This window comes from Globicephala melas, chromosome 14 (genome assembly GCF_963455315.2).
Source record: "Globicephala melas chromosome 14, mGloMel1.2, whole genome shotgun sequence".
Taxonomy (NCBI): Eukaryota; Metazoa; Chordata; class Mammalia; order Artiodactyla; family Delphinidae; genus Globicephala; species Globicephala melas.
In genome coordinates, this window is record NC_083327.1 from 70711326 (window position 1) to 70736765 (window position 25440).

General features: G+C 41.0%; 1 protein-coding gene across 4 annotated transcripts in view; it reads left to right on the forward strand.

Moving 5' to 3' along the window:
* The first annotated feature begins 23865 nt into the window (after positions 1-23865).
* Positions 23866-25440, forward strand: part of STXBP5 (syntaxin binding protein 5) — a 168010-nt gene continuing 166435 nt past the window's right edge. For all 4 annotated transcript variants that reach the window (XM_060283869.1, XM_030853220.3, XM_030853223.2 and 1 more), the window contains exon 1: positions 23866-24321. In XM_060283869.1, the coding sequence (XP_060139852.1) occupies positions 24166-24321 (156 nt within the window). In that variant the 5' untranslated portion in view covers positions 23866-24165. The remainder of the gene's footprint in view (positions 24322-25440) is intronic.

A 25440-nucleotide genomic window follows, 5' to 3' on the forward strand; every position in this document is an offset into this window, starting at 1 on the left:
TAGAAGAAATTCTATATAGAGTCAGTGTAGCTATCCTCTCACCGAGGAGTGTCCAAAAATGTTATTCATACTGGCAAAAATACATATGAAAAAACCTAAACTTCCAATAATAGAAATTGGTCAAATGAATCGCGGTAGATAACATTTTCAGAGAACGCTAATGATCATAAGAAAACAAATGCCATAAAATGATCATTAAAAAAGAGAAGAATACAAAACTATTTAGACAGTATGATTCACGTATATATACCTATAGAATAGATTTAGTATATATATGTGTGTATATACACATATATAGGAAAAAGGCTAGAAGGAAAGAAATGTTTATCACTGAGTATTGCAGGTTACTTAGGTTTACATTTGTATACCTTATCTTTATTTTCAAAGCTTTCGAATAGTAGTCTCCATTATTTCTATAATTTAAAAAAGCCAATCAACAGCACTAAAAAGATTCGATGTAGCTTTTGAAAAGATAAGAAGAAAAATAATAGACAAGTAAACCTAAGAAAGCTGGGAGACTGGGTCTACATTCATCAAATAGGCCAGGAAGTGAAACGAGAGAGTCCCAACCAGTTGTAGGCTCTGTAAGGAAGAGATCTGGTGAGTCACTGACCAAAAGGGCTAGTAAACAGTATGGGAGAATTGTCAGTCTCACAAATACCCTCACATAGGTTTCCAATGACGACACCAGTGCCATCTTCTAAGTAAGGGATAGCAAAAAAGAGTCAAGAGACGTGTAATGTATGTAGTGTTTATAAAAACATTCAGAGAACAAAATCAAAAGTAATAAGTCTTTGAATTCAGAAATTAAAAAGAAATGAAAATAGAGCACTGAAACTATTCTGTACAATACTGTAATGATGGATATGTGGCATTTTGCATTTGTCAAAACCCATGGAATGTACAACATCAAGAGTTAACCTTTAATGTAAATTATGGACTCCAGGGCATAATGATGTGTCAGTATAAGTTCATCAATTGTGACAAATGTACCACTCTCATGTTGATAATGGAAGAAGCTGTGCATGTGTGGAGACAGAGAATATATGGGAACGCTCTGTACTTTCCACTTAATTGTACTGTGAACCTAAAGCTAGTCTAAAAAATAAAGTTTCTTAAGTAAAAACTAAAATGAAAAAGAAATAAAAATGGAATTTTCTTATAAAATCTAACACAGTTCTCTAATCATTCCAACTTTAAGCTATGAAATCACTGAAGGAGATTTAATTGGATTGATTTAACTTGGATTGATTTAATCCAGTTGGATTTAATCGAATTTAAATTTTAATATGTGCCTCTATATTTTATGCCTACATTCCCTAAGAAGTAGAATTATTTTTTAGGTGAGTGTGCACATGTGTGGGCATGTATGTGGACTCATAGATGATAGAACTAGCTACTAGAGATAAAAACAATTAAAGGCAAATTCTTGCCCTTTAACAGAGTGGATAGTCTAGCAGAGAGGCAGACATGCAGTCAGGGCCACCTCTGCTGACGTACATGCTGCGTACTGCATGTACTCCAGGGGGTCATCCACATAGCTGACTAGGAAATGACTGTTATAACTTGGAATTGCTTGGCGGTCCTATAAAAAGTTACAGAACAAAAAGAAGGGTGGGCCATGGGGGCCTACATGACTAGGCACCCAGTTTCTTGGGGGCAGTGATGGAGGTTTCATAGACCAGGTGATGTAGAACTTGAGACTAACAGGATGAAAAGATGGACTGCACGTTCCAAGCATGAGCAAAAGCAGAACTGGGGAAGAGAAGATAGTGTTCCATGCGCCTGTAAAGTAAAATGCAAGGTGAGTAGTGACAAAAGATATAATGGTGAATTAGGCAGGGACCAGAGGGTTAGGATATAGAAAGTGAAAATTTTATACTAAAGGCAGGGAGTGAAGAGACATGAGGAGATATGAACAAGGACATGACAAGATTCGATTTTCATTCTAGAAAAATAATCTTTGGGCAGCAAGGAGGTGTTCCACACTAAAGACAGGAAGGCAGTGAACTCAATACAGCAATAATCTAAGGGAAAATAATGAGGATCCAAACTGGGGTGAGTGGTGCAATGGGGAGGAGAGGAGGAGGAAAGAGACCAAGAGCTACTGAGAAGGTAGAATCCTGGGAGCTGGCATCTAACTGAACATGGTGGTGAAAGAGAAGACAAACTCACAAATGACTGCCCAGGCCACCTGGCTTGGTCACTGGATGGATAATGATAGTCTTTTCTGAGGGGGAGAACATAAGAAAGGGATCATGTTCCAGGGGAGAAATGAGCATGCTGAATTAGGAGTGCCTGTGTGGCATCCACATAGAAATGTGCTGATGACAGCTGGATATTTGGATCATTTTCCTTTCACTGAAATAGAAGAATCAGTGCCTTCAGGATCTATAGCTCCTCTCTGTTTGCTATGTGGACACACATGAGAGGACCACACAACCTGTCAGCTCAGAGACAACCTTCACCCTGGGAGCAGGGAAAGAATGATGCTAGACTTGAACCAAGGTAGACAGTTTCCTCTCTCTAAGGCATCATTCTTCTTCTGCCTGGGCTGCTGTTCTAGAGAATGCTGGCAGGATACAGCGTGTGTTTTCTCTCTGATCAGGAGGGTGCCTAGCTAGTGTCTTCATACAAGAAAATGACACAAATGAAGCTGAGTGTACACACAGTGAGTATTTAAAAACATCCAGTTCAGAAAAAACAAATAAACCACTAGCTATCTTGCTATACTAGCACCAAAAAAACACATTTATTATTAATAATATCACTGAATGAAGCCCTCTGGTAGGCATTCCATAAAAATCATTAAACACTGTCCATCATCCAAGAGATTCTAGAGAACAAAACTTCAAATATAAAAATGGCACACAGAAACTCAGCTTTAAAGTGATTGAACATGAACAAATACATAAATATCAAAGTGTGTAGTTTGAGGAATGGGGAGCTCAGAGATCTGTACTTGGAGGCAAAATAAAATATAGAGAAACAGACGCTTCCCTTTCAAACTACTAGGACATTGAGGACACAAAACTTTAGCTGTGTGTAGAATGATGAGTTTGGACTTCTGGGAATAGGAAAACTTTCCACATAAAAGAAACAGCCTAGAATAGTTTGTAGGAAGAGGTGGGATAATCTGATAAAAGGAGAACTGTGTCAGTTTTCTTGGGGAGAGCTAATCTGTTGGATCTCTGAGGTAGAGAGTAGGGAATCATAGTTGCAACTTTCAATGGGGAGTCGTTTTGATTAATGTTACTGATATAATGCCTGCACTTATTACTTAATAATAGTAATTGCTAAATTGAACTATGTAAGTTATGAGTACATATAAAATTCACCCCATATTGTGGCTTATTAGATAGAAGTAAACTTCGAATTACATCATAGTTTTCTTATGCATTCTTTCCAGGGTTAATTTGAGTGCTGTTACTTCTATTGTTATAGGTTTCCAGTTTTCAAGTATAATGACAATGTGCTTAAAAGTGCATATTTTAGCAACTAAAAATACATTTCTATTTTAGGTGAGAGAAATAAGCTGCATGACAAGAGGAACTCTTGAACAACAAAGAAATTATTGTCATCCAAATATCCTTAGTGATTAAAAAATAAAAAGAAACTGAAAAGAATTCAGAACATGTTCAGTACTACAATATTTCTGCCACAAAATATTGGTATGATGAGCATGTTTATAATTGCAACCAAACAACCTTCACCACTGGTAACTATAGGGGCAGAACAGCTTTTGCAAACTATAGCTTGTAAACAGAAATTTACCAGGCTAGAATTCTTTTATTCCTTATAAACATTAATGATAATATTTATTTTAAAAAAACACCCAAATAAAGGCAGTGATTTATCTTTTTAAATTTACAAGTCAGAAAGACAACACATGGGGCTTCCCTGGTGGCACAGTGGTTAAGAATCCACCTGCCAATGCAGGGGACACGGGTTCGAGCCCTGGTCCGGGAAGATCCCACATGCCATGGAGCAACTAAGCCTGTGCGCCACAACTGCTGAGCCCACGTGCTGCAACTACTGAAGCCCGCGTGCCTAGAGCCTGTGCTCTGCAGCAAGAGAAGCCACTGCAATGAGAAGCCTGTGCACTGCAACGAACAGTAGCCCCCGCTCACTGCAACTAGAGACAGCCCGCGTGTAGTAACAAAGACCCAATGCACCAAAAAATAAAAGAAAAGTAAATTTATTAAAAAATAAATAAAAAAAAAAGGACAACACGCAACTGTCATTTAGAATTGAATACGGGTTTTTTTGTTTGTTTGTTTGTTTGTTTTTTTGCGGTACGCGGGTCTCTCACTGTTGTGGCCTCTCCCGTTGCGGAGCACAGGCTCTGGACGTGCAGGCTCAGCAGCCATGGCTCACGGGCGCAGCCGCTCCGCGGCATGTGGGATCCTCCCGGACCGGGGCACGAACCCGTGTCCCCTGCATCGGCAGGCGGACTCTCAACCACTGCACCACCAGGGAAGCCCAGAATTGAATACATTTTTAAATCTTCATGAAGCTGATCTGAGAGGGATTCACTTCTCACTCCAGCGTATGCCAAAAACTGAGAACAATAATAGCAATAACAAAACAATTTCTACTGAGCATGTACTATAGGTAAGGCACTGTTCTAAACGTGTCCCATGTGCTGAGTAATCTAAACCCCAAAATCCCTGTGAGGAAGTACCTTACATGATGGGAAAAGTTAGCACTATCTACAGTTTTAGGCCCTGAAACATTCTCATAAAGATTAGTTAATGTGTTCTGAGTATTAACAGGGAACAGGATACAGTATAAAAATTTCAACTCCTGAATTAAGATACTCACAAAGAAATTTAAGGATGTACTATAGGAAAGTCATAGTAATTGGACTTTAAAGAAGATTTTTAATGAGGAGAAGAAAATTTGGCGGATGAAGAATGTGGAAATTTTAGAGCTGAGTCAGATTTGGCCCAGAAGAAGAATTCACAAGAAAAAGGATATTGAAAGGAATGGAGAAAATCTGGTAGAGGATAGGGACTCATCTTTAAAATAAAGCCAAAGCATAATCCTGGTTCTGTTGCTGTGTTTTTTGTTTTGGGGGGTTATTTGTCATTCTATAACTTGAGCTATTCACAAAGGCAGTGTGGGTAGAAAAAAGGGTTCTAGACAGAGGGTCCAAAAAACTGAGTTTTCACCTTTACTCTATCATTTATGACATTTATGGCTGTGTGACATTTTACAAGTAATTCTTCTCTGAGCTCTATTTCCTCACTCGTAAAATAGGGGCAATGAGAGGTAAGTATTGTTGTGAATATTAAATAGATAATATCCTTTTAAAAGTGTAAAATGCTATACAGATGAAAGATATCATTTGCATTAGTTTCAGGTTCAGTCACTGAACATTATTCTTCCTTTTCTTGATGTTTTTTCTTGCTGGCATAACAAAGTATCTTGGCATCAGCTTAGAATTCAACTATGCTAAGCTTCTGAAATTCTTAAGTAGAAAGGCAGTTAGATGACAGAAAGGGAAAGTGTTTCTGAGCCTGGAGCAGGACTGAATTCCTGAGCCCACACTTCAACAACCCCTATACTCAGGTTAACAAGCCCCAAGTTAATAGAATTGTTCAGCCAACCCAGTCCATTGCTCATCAGGGAATCTATCCTTTGTGGACAGCTCCGGGCAAGGGATAAGCCTGATCTTGGAATCAGACACAACGGAACAACAGATAATACAAATGACCAACTGAACAAGTCTATATTGTGGTAAGAGATAGTCTATTTTCTGATCACAGTATATATATCTTGGAGAAGTATAGGTTAACGGAACGTTACTGTATATATCGTAGGTCTAACCCTCTTCCTCACCACCCTGTCCTGATGAACTCAGCTGTAACAGTGTCCGGAGGTTTGGTATTACACAACAGTGAGTAGGGGAAGGAGAGGCGGCCAGTCTGTGCCTCAGAGTTACGGTGGTGGTGGCTGGAATCAGTGGAAAAATATCATACTTTGTGCCCAAGGGAGTGCCATTACCCCAGAGCCAGAGGTAACGGCAGAAAATCATGTAATGTATCCACTGGGGCAGAACAAAAGCCTGAGCCAAGATCTGGAGTAAAACAGGACAGAAGAACTGAGCCAATGAGGCAGGAAACCAGCCTAACCGAATTATGATTTGCTGTGCTGACATTCAGTGTACATTCACTAAAGGAAGGTACAATTAAAGAGTGTATAACTAGAGTGAGTATAATACATACATGTATATTTATTATTATTGTTGTTTTCACTTGGTTTTTGTTTTTTTTCTAACATTTTGAATAAACACCTCCATACATAAAACATTTCAAGACATAATTAATTATGGATTATTGATTATGGGGACACCAGCATCAGGCACCATCACAGCAACATCACTCTGACCACCAGCTGTGATGCTGAACCTTAGGATTGTGACAGTCTTTTGAGTTTTCTAGTTGTTTGGATTGTGAGCAATCAAGAGTCTATGCAACATTTCCCAAGTTACCGATTTAGAAAATTCATGAATCACAAAAAGTAAATAAAAAGTCAGTGCCAACAAAGGAAAATCACAAAGGCACAGATAGTAAAATATTAGGAGGAATGACATTTATTCCAGTAGCTGCGTAGAAAATCAACTAACAGCTGGACAAGTGAATTGAAGTGAAATACAATGAAAACCTGGGAAAAAGATAACTGACTCCTGGAGAATCGTTAATTAAACCTGGGAGGAAAGACAAAGTCAAGGTGAATGAACAGAATATTTGCTATAGATGCTGCTTAAAACTTTGATTTCGAATCTTGAAATTTTCACTGATGAGGTGTAATATACCCCTAAATTCTAATCATGTCCACAGGTTATAAATAGATATAAAAACTTGACGAAATGTTTTAAAACAACATATAACGTGATAGTTTTTAAAAATGGAATGGGAGACAGAAATTGAAACATGGAGAAAAAAAATAATGCTCAATTGTCATAAATTCTGAAATTTATACCTACTATTCCTTTCCTTAGGTAAAGGTCAAGGGGGATAGTAAAACCTAGAGAGGTGGATGGCTTAAATTCTTCAGGGAAGCATAGGTTCAGAGGTGTTATGTGGAGGAGCTGGGGTCTCATATAAAAACTACTGCACTGTGCAATGTCATCTAACATTGATAATGTAGGTCAGAGTGTCTTGGTCTCTTAACAAAAAGGATTGTGGGATGTTATGTGATTTTATGTTGCTGACAGCAGCCCTTGCCTTACCTTGAATCCATGACTTTAGATAATCTGGATGTCAACATGTTTTCCCTAAAGGGAGAAAAAAAAAACTGTGACACTTTTCAAAGTATGTAGGAGAAAACCAAGGTGAATGTGGATAACTAACTCTTGGGATTTTTATGATAAAAGTTAAAATAAAATTGATGACTTCTTTCTAGAGTTTATAAAAACTTACGCCAAAATAATAATAATAGTAATAATAATAATAATAATACAAGGATGTTGAATATAATGAAATATGGTACGATAAGAAAAATGAGGTATTTAGGACTTCTGCCCATTTTTGGATTGGGTTTTTTTTTTTTTTTTTATTGAGCTGCATGAGCTGCTTGTAAATTTTGGAGATTAATCCTTTGTCAGTTGCTTCATTTGCAAATATTTTCTCCCATTCTGAGGATTGTCTTTTGGTCTTGTTTATGTTCCTTTGCTGTGCAAAAGCTTTTAAGTTTCATTCGGTCTCATTTGTTTATTTTTGTTTTTATTTCCATTTCTATAGGAGGTGGGTCAAAAAGGATCTTGCTGTGATTTACATCATAGAGTGTTCTGCCTGTTTTCCTCTAAGAGTTTGATAGTGTCTGGCCTTACATTTAGGTCTTTAATCCATTTTGAGTTTATTTATGTGCATGGTGTTAGGGAGTGTTCTAATTTCATACTTTTACATGTACCCGTCCAGTTTTCCCAGCACCACTTATTGAAGAGGCTGTCTTTTCTCCATTGTATATTCTTGCCCCCTTTATCAAAGATAAGGTGACCTTATGTTCGTGGGTTTATCTCTGGGCTTTCTATCCTGTTCCATTGATCTATATTTCTGTTTTTGTGCCAGTACCATACTGTCTTGATTACTGTAGCTTTTTAGTATAGTCTGAAGTCAGGGAGGCTGATTCCTCCAGCTCCATTTTTCTTTCTCAAGATTGCTTTCGCTATTCGGGGTCCTTTGTGTTTCCATACAAATTGTGAAATTTTTTGTTCTAGTTCTGTGAAAAATGCCAGTGGTAGTTTGATAGGGATTGCATTGAATCTGTAGATTGCTTTGGGTAGTAGAGTCATTTTCACAATGTTGATTCTTCCAATCCAAGAACATGGTACATCTCTCCATCTATTTATATCATCTTTAATTTCTTTCATCAGTGTCTTATAATTTTCTGCATACAGGTCTTTTGTCTCCTTAGGTAGGTTTATTCCTAGATATTTTATTCTTTTTGTTGCAATGGTAAATGGGAGTGTTTTCTTAATTTCACTTTCAGATTTTTCATCATTAGTGTATAGGAAGGCCAGAGATTTCTGTGCATTAATTTTGTATCCTGCTACTTTACCAAATTCATTGATTAGCTCTAGCAGTTTTCTGGTAGCATCTTTAGGATTCTCTATGTATAGTATCATGTCATCTACAAACAGTTCTCCAAAGAAGATATACAGATTGCCAACAAACACATGAAAGAATGCTCAACATCATTAATCATTAGAGAAATGCAAATCAAAACTACAATGAGGTATCATCTCACACCGGTCAGAATGGCCATCATCAAAAAATCTAGAAACAATAAATGCTGGAGAGGATGTGGAGAAAAGGGAACCCTCCTGCACTGTTGGTGGGAATGTAAATTGATACAGCCACTATGGAGAACAGTATGGAGGTGCCTTAAAAAACTAAAAATAGAACTACCACACGACCCAGCAATCCCACTACTGGGCATATACCCCGAGAAAACCATAATTCAAAAAGAGTCATGTACCAAAATGTTCATTGCAGCTCCATTTACAATAGCTAGGACATGGAAGCAACCTAAGTGTCCATTAACAGATGAATGGATAAAGAAGATGTGGCACATATATACAATGGAATATTACTCAGCCATAAAAAGAAATGAAATTGAGTTATTTGTAGTGAGGTGGATGGACCTAGAGTCTGTCATACAGAGTGAAGTAAGTCAGAAAGAGAAAGACAAATACCGTATGCTAACACATATATATGGAATCTAAGGAAAAAAAAAAAAGGTTATGAAGAACCTAGAGGTAAGACGGGAATAAAGACACAGTCCTACTACAGAATGGACTTGTGGATATGGGGAGGGGGAAGGGTAAGCTGGGACGAAGTGAGAGAGTGGCATGGACATATATACACTACCAAACGTAAGGTAGATAGCTAGTGGGAAGCAGCCGCATAGCACAGGGATATCAGCTCGGTGCTTTGTGACCGCCTGGAGGGGTGGGATGGGGGTTGGGAGGGAGGGAGACGCAAGAGGGAAGAGATATGGGAACATATGTATATGTATAACTGATTCAATTTGTTATAAAGCAGAAACTAACACACCATTGTAAAGCAATCATACTCCAATAAAGATGTTAAAAGAAAAAATAAGGTATATGGATGAGCAAGTGGGTATGTTAATTAGCTTGATGACAGTTAAAAAAAAAAAAGAAAATGAGGTATTAATCAACATGATTTTTCTCTCACTCATTGTCTGCCCCTCTAACCACCCTCCTGCTTTTAGGCTCAGATGTGGATTCCTGTTTGGTCCATTGGGAGATTGTGAAAAATTTGCTGGCTATCAAACAAGACATCTTAATTTTTAAGCTTAAATTTTAAAAAGCAGATTTAAGAGGCAGACAAAAGTGATGAGGGGAAGAAAAAGGAATTCTGTCTGTTCTTTCTGCCCTCCCCATACAGACATGAGAAGGGTAGGAAGGAAGGGTTGAAGAGTTAGGTGTAAGCTTGGGGAGCCCTACTCCTCCCACATCCTCAGATGGAGTGCAGAGTTGGGCAAGGGCACCACACAAACATAACCATCTTTTCAAGTATCTTCTTTCTCCTTTCACTCCCTTTAAGTTTGATGATCCACAAGTGGAGAACCTGTGCCTTCTTGAATCTGAGCAGAACCCTGCAGGGCCCCTCCAAGTACAAAGGTCCCTCCGTGTCCCCTACCTCTTGTTTGTAGAAAAGCTGAGGTATCCCAGGCTTCCCCTGAGTCACAAAAGAGCAGGCTCAAGCAGTTAATGATTAGGACAATACAGTCACAGAATCTTAAATTCCTGTCTGATGCACATTCCTGAGTTGTTTTACAGATACTATAACTGCCACTAGAGGGAAAAAGCTAACTGCATGATGACCAGGCTATAGCTATGACATAAGCTGCTCCCTCTTGAGCAGCACTGAATCTATGGCTAGCACAATTCCAAGAACTGGCTTCAAGAGAATGGGATTAACACTATTGCTCATAATAATCTGCATCTTTGTGGGCATCAAAATAACCGTGGCTTGTTCTGACCATATATGTAAGCGGGCAACTAAAGCTGTCAGCAGAGAGATGCTGCAGACCCATGTCGACATCTTCCACTCTAAGAATATGGTGCCCTATGTCAGCATGAAGAAGTTACAGAAGATGAACCTTCACCCCTAATCCCATAGAAATGGAATCATGTCTGACAGTGGGGATTTATAAACAGCTCTTTGCAGGAAGCAGCTCTTTGCAGGAGGCCCTTTGCCTTGTCACTTTAGTAAAGCTATATCTTAGCTAATTTTTTTAAAAATTTATTTATTTATTTATATTTTGACTGTGTTGCGTCTTCGTTGCTGTGCGTAGGCTTTGTCTGGTTATGGCAAGCAGGGGCTACTCTTCCTTGTGGCTTCTCAGTGTGGTGGCTTCTCTTGTTGCAGAGCATGGTCTCTAGGCGTGCGGGCTTCAGTAGTTGTGGCTCATGGGCTCTAGAGCGCAGGCTCAGTAGTTGTGGCACACGGGCTTAGGTGCTCCATGGCAATGTGGGATCTTCCTGGACCAGGGATCAAACCCATGTCTCCTGCATTGGCAGCTAAGTTCTTAACCACTGCGCCACCAGGGAAGTCCCTATCTTAACATTTACATGAGATGCCCCCATGCTTAACTTACCTCTGGCCCAAGCACACCTTTCAGATATTTTGCTCACACAATGCCTCGCATAACCTGTTGATCCTTTTCTTAGATTAAAGAAGTAGAAATGAAGAATAAGTGATTAACAGATCTTTTCCCCAGCTTCCCCTTCAGTAATCTGGAGAGCAGACTGTGTGAACAAGATAGAATCTAAAAAAAGATCACAAGAAGTCAATCAGCTTGCACACAATGGGAGATGGTGAGAATCTGACCCCCTAACTTAATGATTTACTAAGATTATTTCCCTTTTCCCTTTAAAAACTTTCATGGCTGAGTAGAATCTTCAGAGTTGGTTCTGGGACATGAGTCTGCCTTCTCCCCAGGTTGCTGGCCTCCTGAGTAAAGCAATCTTTTCCTTTTCTAACCAACACTGGCTTCTCGAGTACTGGCTTTCGAACGGCGAGCAGCTGAACCTGAGTTCAGTAACATTCTATTCTAGGTGAGGTCCAGGGAAACTGTAAGCTCCCCAGAAAAGAAAGCGCCCACCCCCATCTGGTTGGTGAATCCAGTAAAGTAAAAAGATAGCAGGATAAAAATAAATTAAAAAAAGAAATATTCTCAGCTATTATGAAAAAAACAACAACAAAAAAAGATAGCAGGACAGTAGGCATGAGAAGGCTGAAGAAAGGTCCCCTGGTTTGAGTCTCACAACTGGACAAAGGGAGTTCATATTAGATGGGCACTCCCCCCTGGAAATCTGTTGAGTCCATGGTTACAACTCAGCAGACTGTCATCTGCAGGGAGTAGAGTTGGCCTCCTAGGACCATCTCTTTGCCCTTTGAAGGACTGTGATTTTTTTCCTGTGCTGAAGACCTGGCAAGTCAAACCAAGGCTGAGAAGTTGACACTTCTCTTTCTCCACCAGGGCAGCATTGAGAGAGGGGGACAAAAAAGCAAACACCTTGGAATGACTGAGTTTACAAGCTTATGGTTGAAGAAGCCCTTAGTTTACCTGATGTGACAAGACTAATTTTCTACATCAGGTTCAAAAAAATGGAGGGTGGGCTTCAAGTCAGGAAATAATTTTAGCATTTGAAGATGAAGAAAGTTTCACTTTCTTGTACACTGTGAACTTTGTGCCTGCTGCTATAATAGTCATGTTTTAAATAAGCTCTTTTGGGGATCTCTGTCCGTTTCCCAAATTATTCCCAAATAATTATTTGGCTGCCATCAAAGCAGCAATCTGAGTTGTATGGCAGCCAAGAAAATCTCAGATCCTACGAGTGCTAATTGGACATAACAATTCATGCTCAGGGGCATCAGGCAAAATGGACTTTACTCTGCCAGAATTGTTTTGGCTTCCATTTTTTGGTTAGCCTCAATCTCTCATTCAAAGTTTTCTGACCCCTGAAGCTACTTTCCTGGCAAATAGCACCCAATTCTCCACCCAGGTATAAGAAATGCTCGGAATCCACTGGATCTGGAGAGGCCAAGGCTTTCTATGGGAGAACATGAGGGTTTGCAGCTGGGTAGAGTTTTGTGCTTCTCTGAAACTTGATCACTTTAGAATTAATAAGAGCAAGTATGAGAATTAATTACACAAGGAATTAGAAGTCATAAACATTAGACAATAATATTCTGGCATATGATCTTTCTATTTAAAATATACTATAAATATAAATCACAGCTTGTAAATCAAATTACTGAGAAACAAATGGGTCAGTGATATAACTCTAGATTTAACTGATTAAAATTTGCAAACTTTTAGTTCTTAAATTACAAAATGGAGGCCCAAATAATCACCTCTGCCTGATCTCTGTAGTAGATGTTTTGGTAATGAAGGAATGTTTGGGAAAAAAGGAAATTAGTTAGATTGAATCTTCAAACAACTCTTGAAGATTTCAACTTTTTTCCTCTATATACAAAGTTTGAAACAGAGAAAATGACCTAAAGAGAACACTACTTTGGTCGTTTAGAACTCTGAATAAGTCAAAGTTCTTTGATTTGAAACATACTTATATTCTTCCTGCAAGAGATTGGTGTGCAATGTACTAACAAACAAAACTTACATTTCTATTACCTTTTTTTTTTTTTTTGCTTTTGGCTTGTTGGCATTTACTATTTAATTTGATCTCTATAGCATGTCTTATCTTTTCCCCATTTCACAAAGGGACATTCATAACCTGAGGGGTTAAGTGATATGCTAAAGGGTCATTTGGCTTTTATAGGAGAAACCAGAAGGAACTCCTGCCTTCAGGCCCAGAGCCCATTGATTCATTCTATCTCAGTCAACTGTTCTATGCCCCAGGGGCACAGCAGAGATGAAAACAAAGTCCCTTACAAATAAATGGATAGTGTGTCAGGTAATGGGCTTTGCTCTGCCAGGACTGTTTTGGCTTCTATTTTGGGGTGAGCTCCACTCCCTCATTCCAAATTCTATGACCCCTAAAGCTACTTTTCAGGTGAATAGCACCCCAATTCTCCACTCAGGTGTAAGAAACACTCATTCCATTATATCTGGAGATGCCAAGGCTTTCTGTGGGAGAAGATGAGGGTTTACAGCTAGATAGAGTTTTGTGCTACTCTAAAACTTGATCACTTTAGAATTAGTAAGAGAAAATATTAGAATTAATTCACAAGGAACTAGAAGTCCCTTACAAAAAGGTGGAAAAATAAGACAGGGTAAGGGGTCTGGAGTGCAGATGGGAAGTACCGGGGTGGGGTGTGTGTGTGTGTGTGTGTGTGTGTGTGTGTGTGTGTGAGAGAGAGAGAGAGAGAGGGAGGGAGGGGGTAAAATGTGGAAATGGATCACACAAATATCTGGGGAAAGAGAAATATTGGCCAGAGGTCAGAGGTTGGCTAAATTCAGCCCACTACCTGTCTATGTAAATAAAGTTTTATTGGAACACAGCCACACTCTGAGGTTAATTGTCTATGGTGGCTTTTGTGCTATATTGGCAGTGTTGAGTCATTGTGACTGAAGCTGTATGTGATCCATAGAACTGAAAATATTTACTCTCTGGCCCATTAAAGAAAACATTTGCTGACTCCTGGTTTATGCAGAAGGAATAACAAAGGCAAAGCCCTAAGGCACACGTGCGCCTGTTGTGTTCAAGGAATAGCAAGAAAGCAAGTGTGGCTAAGGTGAGTGAACCAGTGGAGCATGAGAGGAGATCAGGATGAAGAGAGTGGGACAGGACCCTGCAGGGCCTTTACAGGCCACTGTATAGAACTTTGACCTTTACTCAGAGTGAGACAGGGAACCACTGGAGGAGGCTGAGTACAGAACAGACATAATCAGACTTACATTTTAAATTGATCACTCTTTTTAGAATAGATGAGAGGGGGTTAGTTTGGTATATACTGTAATAATCCAGATGAAAAATTATTCAGGCCTGGACTAAAACATGAACGTGGAAGTTGTGAGAATTTGTCAAATTCTTAATATATGAATATCTTGAAAAGATAGTGCTGATGAGATTTCCTGGTAAACTTGAAATAGAGATATGTGGGGTGTGTGTGTGGGGGGGGGGGCGGGGGAGGCTTGGGAAGTAGGTGGTCCCAGTTTACTTTTATGGGCCTGCACATCTGGGAGGACAGTGACCATGAACAGATGAAAGGAAGATTGTTGGGGGTGTAAGGTACAGCTTGTGGTTGGAAGTGAAGAATTCAGCTTGGACAGTAAAATTGTAGATGCCTTTTGGATAACCAAGTGGAGATGTCAAAGAGGCATATATGAATCACATCCGGAGTTCAGGGGAAAGGTTTGAAACAGGCACACAAATTTGGGAGTCATCAACGTTTAGATAACATTGAAGTCACAAGAACAGAATAAGATCACCTAGAGAGTTAGCTACAGATGTCACAGAGAATGACTTTAATAGCTACCATTTAATTTCAATGTATGTGACAGGTTTTGAGCTAGGAACTTTATACTTTTTGTCTCTCATCTTACAACCCTCTACTTGGGTTGTATTTTACACATGAGGAAATGAACACTTAAGTGACTAGTCTGACACTACCTAGTTAGTGACAGAATCCAGGTATGCCTGCCTCAGTGGTAGAGCCCTCTCTTCTCTGCCAGGACATAAGGAATAGAAATACAAGAGTGAGCATCAGCTCTGCGTATCTGAATAGTTAAAAGAAGCAGCAGAGCTTCCCAAGTAGGTTACCCATTAACACGACATTATCACCAGATGGGTACCTCTGCTCTAAGTTTCAACTGTAGTGAGACGCTTCTTTAAGGAAACCACTAGGCTGGTGAACTGTGATAATGCTATCATGGAACTTCCTTCTCAATTTCCTGAATTTAACAAACTCTCTCATCATGAATAAGCAGAACATTTCTCATTTAAGAGCAGATTAAGAGGTGGACACTGCAGAGGAATTTATACATCGATGTCATGCACTGCATTGTAGGCAAACTACAGGTTACTAAGGTTAGATGCTGTTACAGGATGCTGGACAAATCCTTGATTAAGTCAGAGGAAACAAACCTCGCGACTGAAAACTGCATATGAATCATTTGAAACAGCACAGAGACAGAGAATATTACTAGCAATAGATGTGACCCAAGATGTTACTAAAATCCTTATAGTGTTGCTTTCATCCTCACAAAGTAAAAGTTTCTTGTTTCACTGATAGTCTCAGACTTGATCTTGTTTCCACTGGCCTCTCAAAAGTGCAGTCATTCAAACTGCTAAAAAAATGTGGAGCAAAGAAAAGCCTGTTATCCTCCTTCCCTGTTTTCCTACAGGCCTGGGCTGAAAGGAGTCATCACTTATTTTATGCCTACAAAAATCAAAAGAGGCTCATCTCTCCACGTTGAAGGGTAAATAGGAACGAACCTGTGTGCATAAGTGAGAACTTCCACTTACCCCAGTAAGGGAGCCACACCTTGGGGTTACACCCTAGTTATACTTATGAGGAAACCAAGGAAGGGAAGTTGCGTTTGGGGCCTGCTGAACAAGATTAAGTCTTGGTGGAAATATTTAGGTCATGCTGGTCTGGACAAAACGTAGTGGGAGTAGTTGGAGGTTTTGGATGAATAATAGAGAAGTGAGTGATTCCAGTGTCCTTCCTCCTCCACCTTCATGTTTCCCAACCCCAGGTGCTGCTTCCATGGTAGCCCATCCCCTGGAGCAAGGTACCATGACGATGAGTACATACCCAAAGGGAGAGCGTTATTAGTATGGAGACTTTGAAATGATATAAGGTAATAATCCTCAGGAGAATCAAAAGATGCATTTGACATTGATGCTTGTCGCTCCTTTTAGGGATTTTGCTTCTTTATCAGTGTATTGCCATCTTATTGAGTGCCACAAGCAAGTTGGGTCGTGTTTGTATTTCCCACAACACCCAGCAAAGTAGCTGTCACCGAGTGGGCACAGCAAATGTTTGCGGAATGGAATACTAATCATCACCCTGCTGGCAGGTACACATAAGCAGCAGGATTCAGATTCCTGATCCTCTGTTTTTGAAACTGTACTAGTACAGCACACTTCTGTTTCACTCTTACTTTATAGACTTTAGACATTTTGTGTCCCCAACATCATGATTATTATCTCTCTGGATGTATTTATGAGCCAGGAACAAATAGAACTAAACCACTCAAGTGTACCTAGTCACATTTCTTGTCCCTTCCCTGTGAAGAGTATTCTTTGTGCTTCTGGGCTCTTCACTCTTTTTTTTTTTTTTTTCCTGATTAACTGAGAATATTAGCTGAGTGTCAGAGAGAGGGGATTGAGGCTGCTACACAAGAAAGTATACAGAGAAGAAAATGTCAAGAGGTTTGAGGAGGGGGAATTCAGAGATAGTGAGTAAGCTATCCAGCAAAGGCTGGGCTTTCTAAGGAGAGAGGGATCTGGGGTATTGGAAAAACTGCCATGAGGTGGGGAAGAGTTGGGGGCGGGGTGGTTATAAATAGGTGAAGAGAATTCTGGGGCAGTCGTCCTAAGTATTTCATCATCCTTCAAAGGTTATCTTAAGAAATCACTCAAGAAAGATCTAAATGGTTCCCCAAGGCTTTGGGAGCTAGGTGTGTGTGTGTGTGTGCGTGTGTGTGTGTGTGTGTGTGTGTGTGTTATTGTGCTGAGAATTAAAAGGCTCAGTTTTATTTGGGGTACAGTTAATATCTTGTATACTGACTGTAGTAGCATTTTGGTTTACTAACATGTTAGTAGGTTTTTTAACAGAGATTTTTCATTAAAAATTGCATGCCTGAAGGAACTTAGTTTGTGTCATTGGTCATAGAACCAGGAACAGGACAGTGGCCACTGGAGGTAGAATTGTGACCACAGGTGTATGAAAATAGAATAACAGGGTAATATAAAAAGAGCAGATGACAAGGAGGCCAGAGGTTACCTAAAAGTTGAACTTGTTTGACCCAGAGCTGAGGGAAGCAGATACTACAACTACAGATTTGTAGGCACATGGTTGTTGGACTAAGTGTGTGGCGTTTATTAAAAACACAGTCAAGGAGTCCATTCTGAGTTTAACGCTAGACACCTGGTCCTATTTTGAGGAGCTCCATCTCTTGTATTGAGACTATGCTTACCCATCTTCTATATACATCCTCCCACACTTAGTAAGTATCCCTTGCATATTTTCATTGTTGGTATTATTCTCTTGACTCCTGATGGGTCCTTGGAGAGAGGTTGCTCCCACTCTCCTTATGTTAAGGTTTCTGCTTTGATTCCTTTTGATTTCTCAGGCCTTTAGGATTAACCAGAGAGAAAGGACAGTTGGCATCTAAGAGTTCTACAGCCAGATGGCTGAGACATGTGACACAGCTGTGTCTAGCCTCAGCGCCAGAGACGGAAGGCCCTGTCCTATCAGCCAACCGCAACTGACACCATCTCACTGGGCTGCCGTGTCAAGTGATTCTCTCTGAGGGAAAGAGGGTTCAGTTCTCTGTTAGCATGCTTGCACTTGACTATTGACCTGTGTGCTGAGTAGCGTTTAATTTTTTTTTAAAAGTGTGGCCTGACAATTCCCTCAGAATCACACTTGGTGTGCTTGACCTCCCCTAAGGAATACTTTTCAGAAGTATTATCATATACAATTTATTCTCTTTTGTGTGTTTATGTTGGGCGGGGCATATTTGGAGACAGGGGACAGCTGGGGTGGAGAAGAAGGGAGCACTGGGGTTGGGGGTGGAACAAAATATTAACTTTAACAGCTTTTCAAAGCTTATTCAGTTTCCACAGCATACTAAATGTATATTATACAGTGTATATTCAATATTATACACAGTATAATTAAATTTGTACTTCATTAATTGCATAAAGTACAAACTTTGTCATTAGCTCTTCAGTCCACAAATCAAATATAAGAAGTCATTTACAACAAGATTTAAATCCTAAAATACGACACTGAAATTAAAAATTCTGGGAGCGTTATTCCTCACCTCAAATATGGTCCCCGTTGTAGGAATATTGTTCCCATTGTAGAAAGAGAATTTGAAATATTTGAGAATTTACTGAGGAAATCCTGATTGCCCAGTTTCTAAGTTTTAAGAATCTGACAGTATTTTTCACTTATATTACTGAATGCCTCATATCTTACACTTAAATGCTCATTTGGTTCGATTTGTTTTGTTTTGCACTTCTGGAATTTTCTCTTCCCTTTAATTTACTGACTTTTGCTAGGCATTTTTGTATTTAGTTTAATGATACTCTTACAAATGATATTAAATAGTGATAGAGGTAATCTATGGAATAATGAAGGCTCATTAATATCTGCCTAATCAATTTTTCTAAAAGGCTGGAGCTTGACAAAGAAGATCACAACATAGTGAATCCTGTTTTTTCCCAGACAAGGCTTGTTTATTTAGCTGATAATATTTGTCGAGTCCACTCAGGTACGAATGGTAACTGGAGATTATCCAGGAGTCATAAATGTGGAAATTACATTGTAACGTCACTCTTCTAAATGCTCAGGCCAAAAATGGGGGCATCATCCTTGCCTCTTCTCTTTCTCTGATACCCACCCTCCTGTCAGCAAATCCTCTTGGCTCTACCATTAAAATATAGTCCAGAGTCTGACCCTTTCTCACCACATACCATTCCACTCTAAGCCACCATTTCCTCACTGGATTACTGCAGTAGCCTCCTAACTGTAGGGAGAATTGTGAGTATAAGGTAAAAATGACAGTGAAAGAAGGCTACAATATCTCTACACTCCTTTACATTTTGGGCAGGTCGGGGCTAAATTTCTGGCAGAATATTTGATTGCAAGAACAAGAAACCTATTCAAACTCATTTACACAAAGAAGGAAAGAAAGTGTTGCCAGATTTCACAAGTAATAAAGACTGGGAACTGGAAAGTCAGGAATGGAGACTTTTCTCTCTACCTCACTAGACTCACTTCTCTGTGTGTAGTTTGTGTGTCTGGTCTGTTCTCCTGGGTTCCATAGACGTCTGCGCACTCTCAGCTTTAATCCCAGCTCTGCATGCTTTTCTAGTTGAAACTGATTAGCATCTTTATGACTCAATGCCAGATTCCCAGAAGAAGATGATCTCCCGGGTTGGCTTATTTCAGGTGTTTGCCTTTGATCCAATCAGTTTAGACCAAGACATATGGTCACCGGATCAAAACACAGTTGCCCAGTTCCAGCATTTCAGCAGGGCCTAGGGGACCCGTTCAGAAAACGGGTCATGAACTAGGCAAACTAACATCTCTACTGCAATTTACGGATAATTTAAATTCAATATTCTGTTAAATGCTGTAGTGAATCAATTATTGTCATGCATACATCCTTTGGGACTCAATAAATGAAAATTAAGTTGATATAAATGAATGCTAGCAGGTGAGGTACAGTTGGTCTACCTTGCAGAAAGCTTGCGCCAATAACATAATTTCTTTTAAAAATATTTATTTTTAGTTTCTACTTTATTCCTCTCAGTCAGCATCCATCTGCCCCTGTGAGACCAATAACAGAGCCTTTGTTAGCCTGGGAGCCTTTAAACAAAATAATGAAGATAGGCAGATCGTTATGGGAATGTTATGATTCTTAGTCTTTGGCCTTTCATACCAAATCATTTAGTGAGCTGCCTTTTTGTGTGTCAATTTTCTTTTGCATTTTAATTTTCATTGTATTAACTAACTATTGTTTAGAGCTGTCCTGACTCAGCTAAATGTAATATAGCTATTTATAACTTGTCAGTGATATATATTATTATGCCATCATCTCCTGGTCCATTCTTCAAAATGCTCGGGCCAAAAATGGGGGCATCATTCTTGCCTCTTTCCTTTCTCTGATACCCACCCTCCTGTCAGCAAATCCTCTTGGCTCTACCATTAAAATATAGTCCAGAGTCTGACCCTTTCTCACCACATACCATTCCACTCTAAGCCACCATTTCCTTGCTGGATCACTGCAGTAGCCTCCTAACTGTAGGGAGAATTGTGAGTATAAGATAAAAATGACAGTGAAAGAAGGCTCCAATATCAGGTAAGAAAGCAGGTAAGAAAGAATTCCATTTGGGAGAATGTCACTTACCCAAAGGCAGAAATCTATTAAATTGTTTTGAATCAGCACACTGATTCACTCATGAAAACAAAACAAAAATAAATAATATAATTTTGTTGAGAGATTACTATGGGTAAATACTATGGGTATGCTATGTGCTAAATTTTAAAAGGAATAATACAAATTATTGAATTTTTAGTCATTTTATTTTAGACTTTAAATTCCTAATTAATTTTAATTCTAAATTAAAATCCTAATTTAAAAGTCAATTGATCAATTTAAACTGACAAGAAAAATCATGAGTTTGAGGATCCATTATTTTATCTTTGCCATCATAAAGGTAGATATTTGGGAGCATTGTTTTTCTTTTTTTACCTAACAGAATTCTGGATATGTCTCTGAGCTAGGAGAAGATAGACGGCAAGTTCACAAAGCTAACATACAGTAGCAGATACGCTCCATATTCATCTTAAATTCTACGTTTCCTCTATGAACCAAAGTTTTGGGAATGCCACGATGAGTTCATAATCTGATGAGAGGGATGAGGTATGAAAATCAAAACAAAATTCCACAAGTCAAAAAGGTGGGACTGGCTTATATTGCTGATCTGGTGAAGTTCCTTTCACCCCAAGGACACTGATAGTAGTTTTTCCATTCTACTATGTGTAACTAATGTAATGCAAACTTTACATTTTTCCCTAGTTTATCCTCCAAAACCCTAGGAAGCAGGTAGTATTAATCTTATTTTTCACATGAGGAATCTGACGCTTAGGAACAGTAAGGAATTTGCCCGAGGTTGCCCACATTACCACGGTCTGGATCGAAATCCATGTCTGGCAGACAACAAAGCCTAGGATTTTTCCACTCTACCACAAGGCCTTTCAGCAAGAAATTGTCCCTTCTCCAAAGGGTTTCATAATCCAATGATGACAAATCATCCAACAGATTTATTTTCAAACTAGATGAAAAGGTGGATCATAATCTTCTGCGGGGAAGTGATCTCTCTGTTTTGCAATTTACCCCTATAGAGGCATTTGTATTTTTAAAAAGCTCCCCAGGTAATTATGATCACCTCCCAGCTGCCTTCCAATGCTCTTCTCCCTCCTCTTCACCTGGTCTCCTCCTCCTCACCTGGACTGAACTATGGTGAATTCACCATCGCGGGGCTTTTTCCGGCCAATTAATTTACCCTCTGCATTCCTCTTGCGTGATGCCATCAACGAGCTCATCACATCTATTCACAATTACTAATTTACATGAGGTTTGCCACCTTTTGACTAGGGAGCTTGTTGAAAGAGTTGCATTTTGCGTCTTCAGTACGTAGCACAATGTCTCACACTCAATAAAATGTGTTTCAGAGGACTAAACTGGTAAACAAAAATCCCAGAGCCACTTGGAAATAGCCTGAGAAAAATCTTCAAATCTGGTTTATCGCTCGTTACACCTAGTGAATTAACTTTGTAATTCAGTAAAAATTAAAACACAAAACAATTTTCTAAGTTCCACGCGTAAGCCATCGCCCTTTGATGCGGAAGCTCCACAGACAACTACGTTTGCCGAAATCCCTGAGGCCCAGTCGTGGTTGGTTTGCTGACGGTTCTTGAAAGCCTGTCACATCAACCAATACTGTGACGAAAATTTCCCTGCGCAGGGCAGTAGGCGGCCAATCACAAAGTAGAGGGCGGGCACTTCTGATTTGGCTTCAGAAAACCTTCAGTAGCTCAGAGCCCTCAGGGCTAGGGAGTTAGTAGCCTAGGAGAGTATCCTTCCTCTCCAGCCCCTCCCCACGAATTAGAGTTAGTCTTTATGCGCTTGCATACTTCTTTACGTCTTCCTTAGTTTCTACATCCTTCCTAATCAAGTACCTCTGCTGCCCATCCACCTTTCCTCGTTGAACTCACTCTCGGGAAAGGGTACCCGCATCATTAATCTCTCCTCCTTTTCAAACTTGAGACAGATATTTGTCTCTAAGCATCCAAGTGGGATTGTGACAGTGAAGCAGTGGAAAGGTTTGAGCGAAAACTTCATTCTTCCCTCCTTTCCACTTGCAAGAGTGAAGAAGCTACTGGGGATTACTTAGTGGATAATCAGCATTACCGGGCGGATTGAAGGTCTGAGTGTCCGCGCTGTGTTTACTTCCACCCCCGCTCCCGCTCGCATCTCCACCCACGCTTGCGTGCGGACTGAATCCAGGGCTGGCGTGTCACTGGTCGGGGCAAACACCCAGCCCTGGAGCCGTTTCCCTTTGGCATCCTCTTCCCATTCTAGCAGCTACCTGCCATTGGCCATGCTTTCATCCTACCAACAGTAACAGCTACAGGAAAGAATTCATTTTTCCCTTTCTAGGTTCATCTTTCCTGGTACCCTTTCTAAGTCTGTCATCCCCTTGCCACAGACATAACCGTTGTCTAGACGCTGTTTTTCAAAATCAAAATCCAAATCAATCCAAAACAAAGCCCATCAATAAAGCAACAACAATAATATTGCAGCCAGCAGCCGGGAGTGTGTGCCTCATTAAAGGGTGAGAATATAAACCCCCGCTTCAATGACCGATTTTGAAATAAAGGATTCCTGCTGCTTGTTAGTCATCAACATTTTTACTCTCCCAGCTGCAGGAAAAGCAGCTGCATCCTCTGGCAAGGCGATTGAGATGGGAGAAATTTAGCCACGGTCTGGGATTTTCGCAGAGGATAATTTAAGCCCCAGCTCCACTCCGGTGGCTGAGGAGGGGGTGGGTACGAGCGGTGCGCATGCTCAGCAGCCCGGCTCCGCCGAGGCCCAGCTGCCGCCACCGCCGCGGCCGGTGCTGTAACCGAGGCTGTCGCTGCTGCTCCGAGCGGGCGTTGGTGCCGTGTGCCGAGGCGCCCTGTCAGGCGAGAGGGAGCGGCCGGGCGGGAGCGCGGGCGGCGGCGGAGCCTGAGGTGGGCAGCCGGGGCTCTGAAGGAGCGAGGGCGGGCTGAGCCAGCCTCGGAGGAGCGAAGCGGAGAGCTCTGGGACCCACCCCGGGCGCCCTGCGTGCCATGGCCGGCGGGCAGAGGCACTGAACGGCCGGGAGGCCGAGCGGCGGCGGCGGCGGACGGAGAACCGGCGATCCCCGGGAGGAGGAGAAGCAGGAGCGGGAGGAAGCGCCGAGGGACTGCGGGGCCCGGGTGGGCGGCGGGGCCGCGGGCCATGGACTCGGCGGCGGCGGGGGCGAGCCGGGGCGGCGGCGCGGCGCAGAGTCAGCCCGCCGCCAGGTGAGGCTAGGCGGAGCGGGCTCGGGGCGCCGCTGCCACTGCTGTGCCGCCGGGCCGCGGAGCGAGTCGGCGGCAGCGGCGGCGGCTCAAGTGGCGCCGCAGCAGCCGCGGCGAGCAGCGGCGGCCTCGGAGGAAGAGAGGTCGGCGCCCGGGGTTCTGGCGGCCGCGGTTCTCCCGTCGCAGTATATCCTGCTCGGATTATCTTTTGCTTCTCCCCAGCTGCCTCCTTCCCCTCACACTGACACTCTGTCCCACACCTCCGCGTCCTCGGTCGAAGCTGCCCTCGGCCCGGGCTGGTTTCCCCCCGCCTGGGGACGCCCCTTACCTCTCCTCCCGGGCTGCGGGGGACCCCGCCGAGACCATGAGGAAATTCAACATCAGGAAGGTGCTGGACGGCCTGACCGCCGGCTCGTCTTCGGCCTCGCAGCAGCAGCAGCTGCAGCAGCAGCACCCGCCTGGGAACCGGGAGCCCGAGATCCAGGAAACGCTCCAGTCCGAGCACTTTCAGCTGTGCAAGGTGAACGGAGCGCGCAGACCCGCGAAAATCGGGGTCGTTTTAGGGGCAACTCAGGCTTTACACACGAGTCGAGGGATAGAACGCCAATAATAATCATACCTCGAATAAAGGTCTCGCTCCTCTAGCACACTTTGCTTGGTGGGCTATTTTGGAGATTGACATCATCTTACTCCTTTTCGTTGATTTTCACGTGCGGCAGTCATTTCAAGGTTGCTTCTAACGTATTATACTGACCTTACTCTTATGGCTTTTATATTCAAGCATTTTAATACATAATTTACTGACTTCCAAGTTTCCTTTGGGAACAGTGTCTAATGAATGTTGTTTATCAAAAAGCCAAACGTGTTCAACTAGATATTTGCTCATCACTTTTCCCTTAAAATGTGGTAGGAGGCTTAAAATATGAAATCATAGGGTCTTTCTATCATTTTGTTTGGTGAAAAAGTTAGAGCTGTGATTTTTGCCTATTAATGGCACGACAGTTGCCATAGCGGTCTGTAATTCAGAAAGAATGATGCAGCGAATTAATTCACCAGCTGCTCAATGAGAAATACAAACTTGTGTTGGTATTAATACCAGGCATTCATAAGTCAGAGTTTCTTAAAAGTGTGTGCATACTTTTTTGCCCCAGTGTCCTAAAATTATTAAGGATTTAATAGCAAAATGCAAAAATATATGCTGTGTTTATTTTCATTCTGTTACAGTTGCAAAATGATGAGATAGATGTTTGCTAATTGCTTTACTGAATCCTTAATTAGAGTAATTATGACAGCATTTCCTTAGAAGTACTTGTATTTAGCATCCAAATAAAGTAATGATGAAGTTAGCACACTTGAAAAAAAGCATGAATTGCATTTTTAAATGAATATACAGAATTTTTGACCACTGCAAACTTCAGTAATTTGTTCTCAGACATAATAGTATAGAATATTAAATTTTCTTCTAAAGCCTACCACTATGATGGAAAAGCAGAAATTAAGGTGTAACACTGGGATAGTGTTTTTGTTTTTTTGGTTTCAGATTCTATGTGCATAGGTTTTTGTTTGATGTAGACTTCATAGTTTTTTTTTTATAGCAGTGCATGTATATGTGTTTTGCATCAATTATAATTGCTTCTCA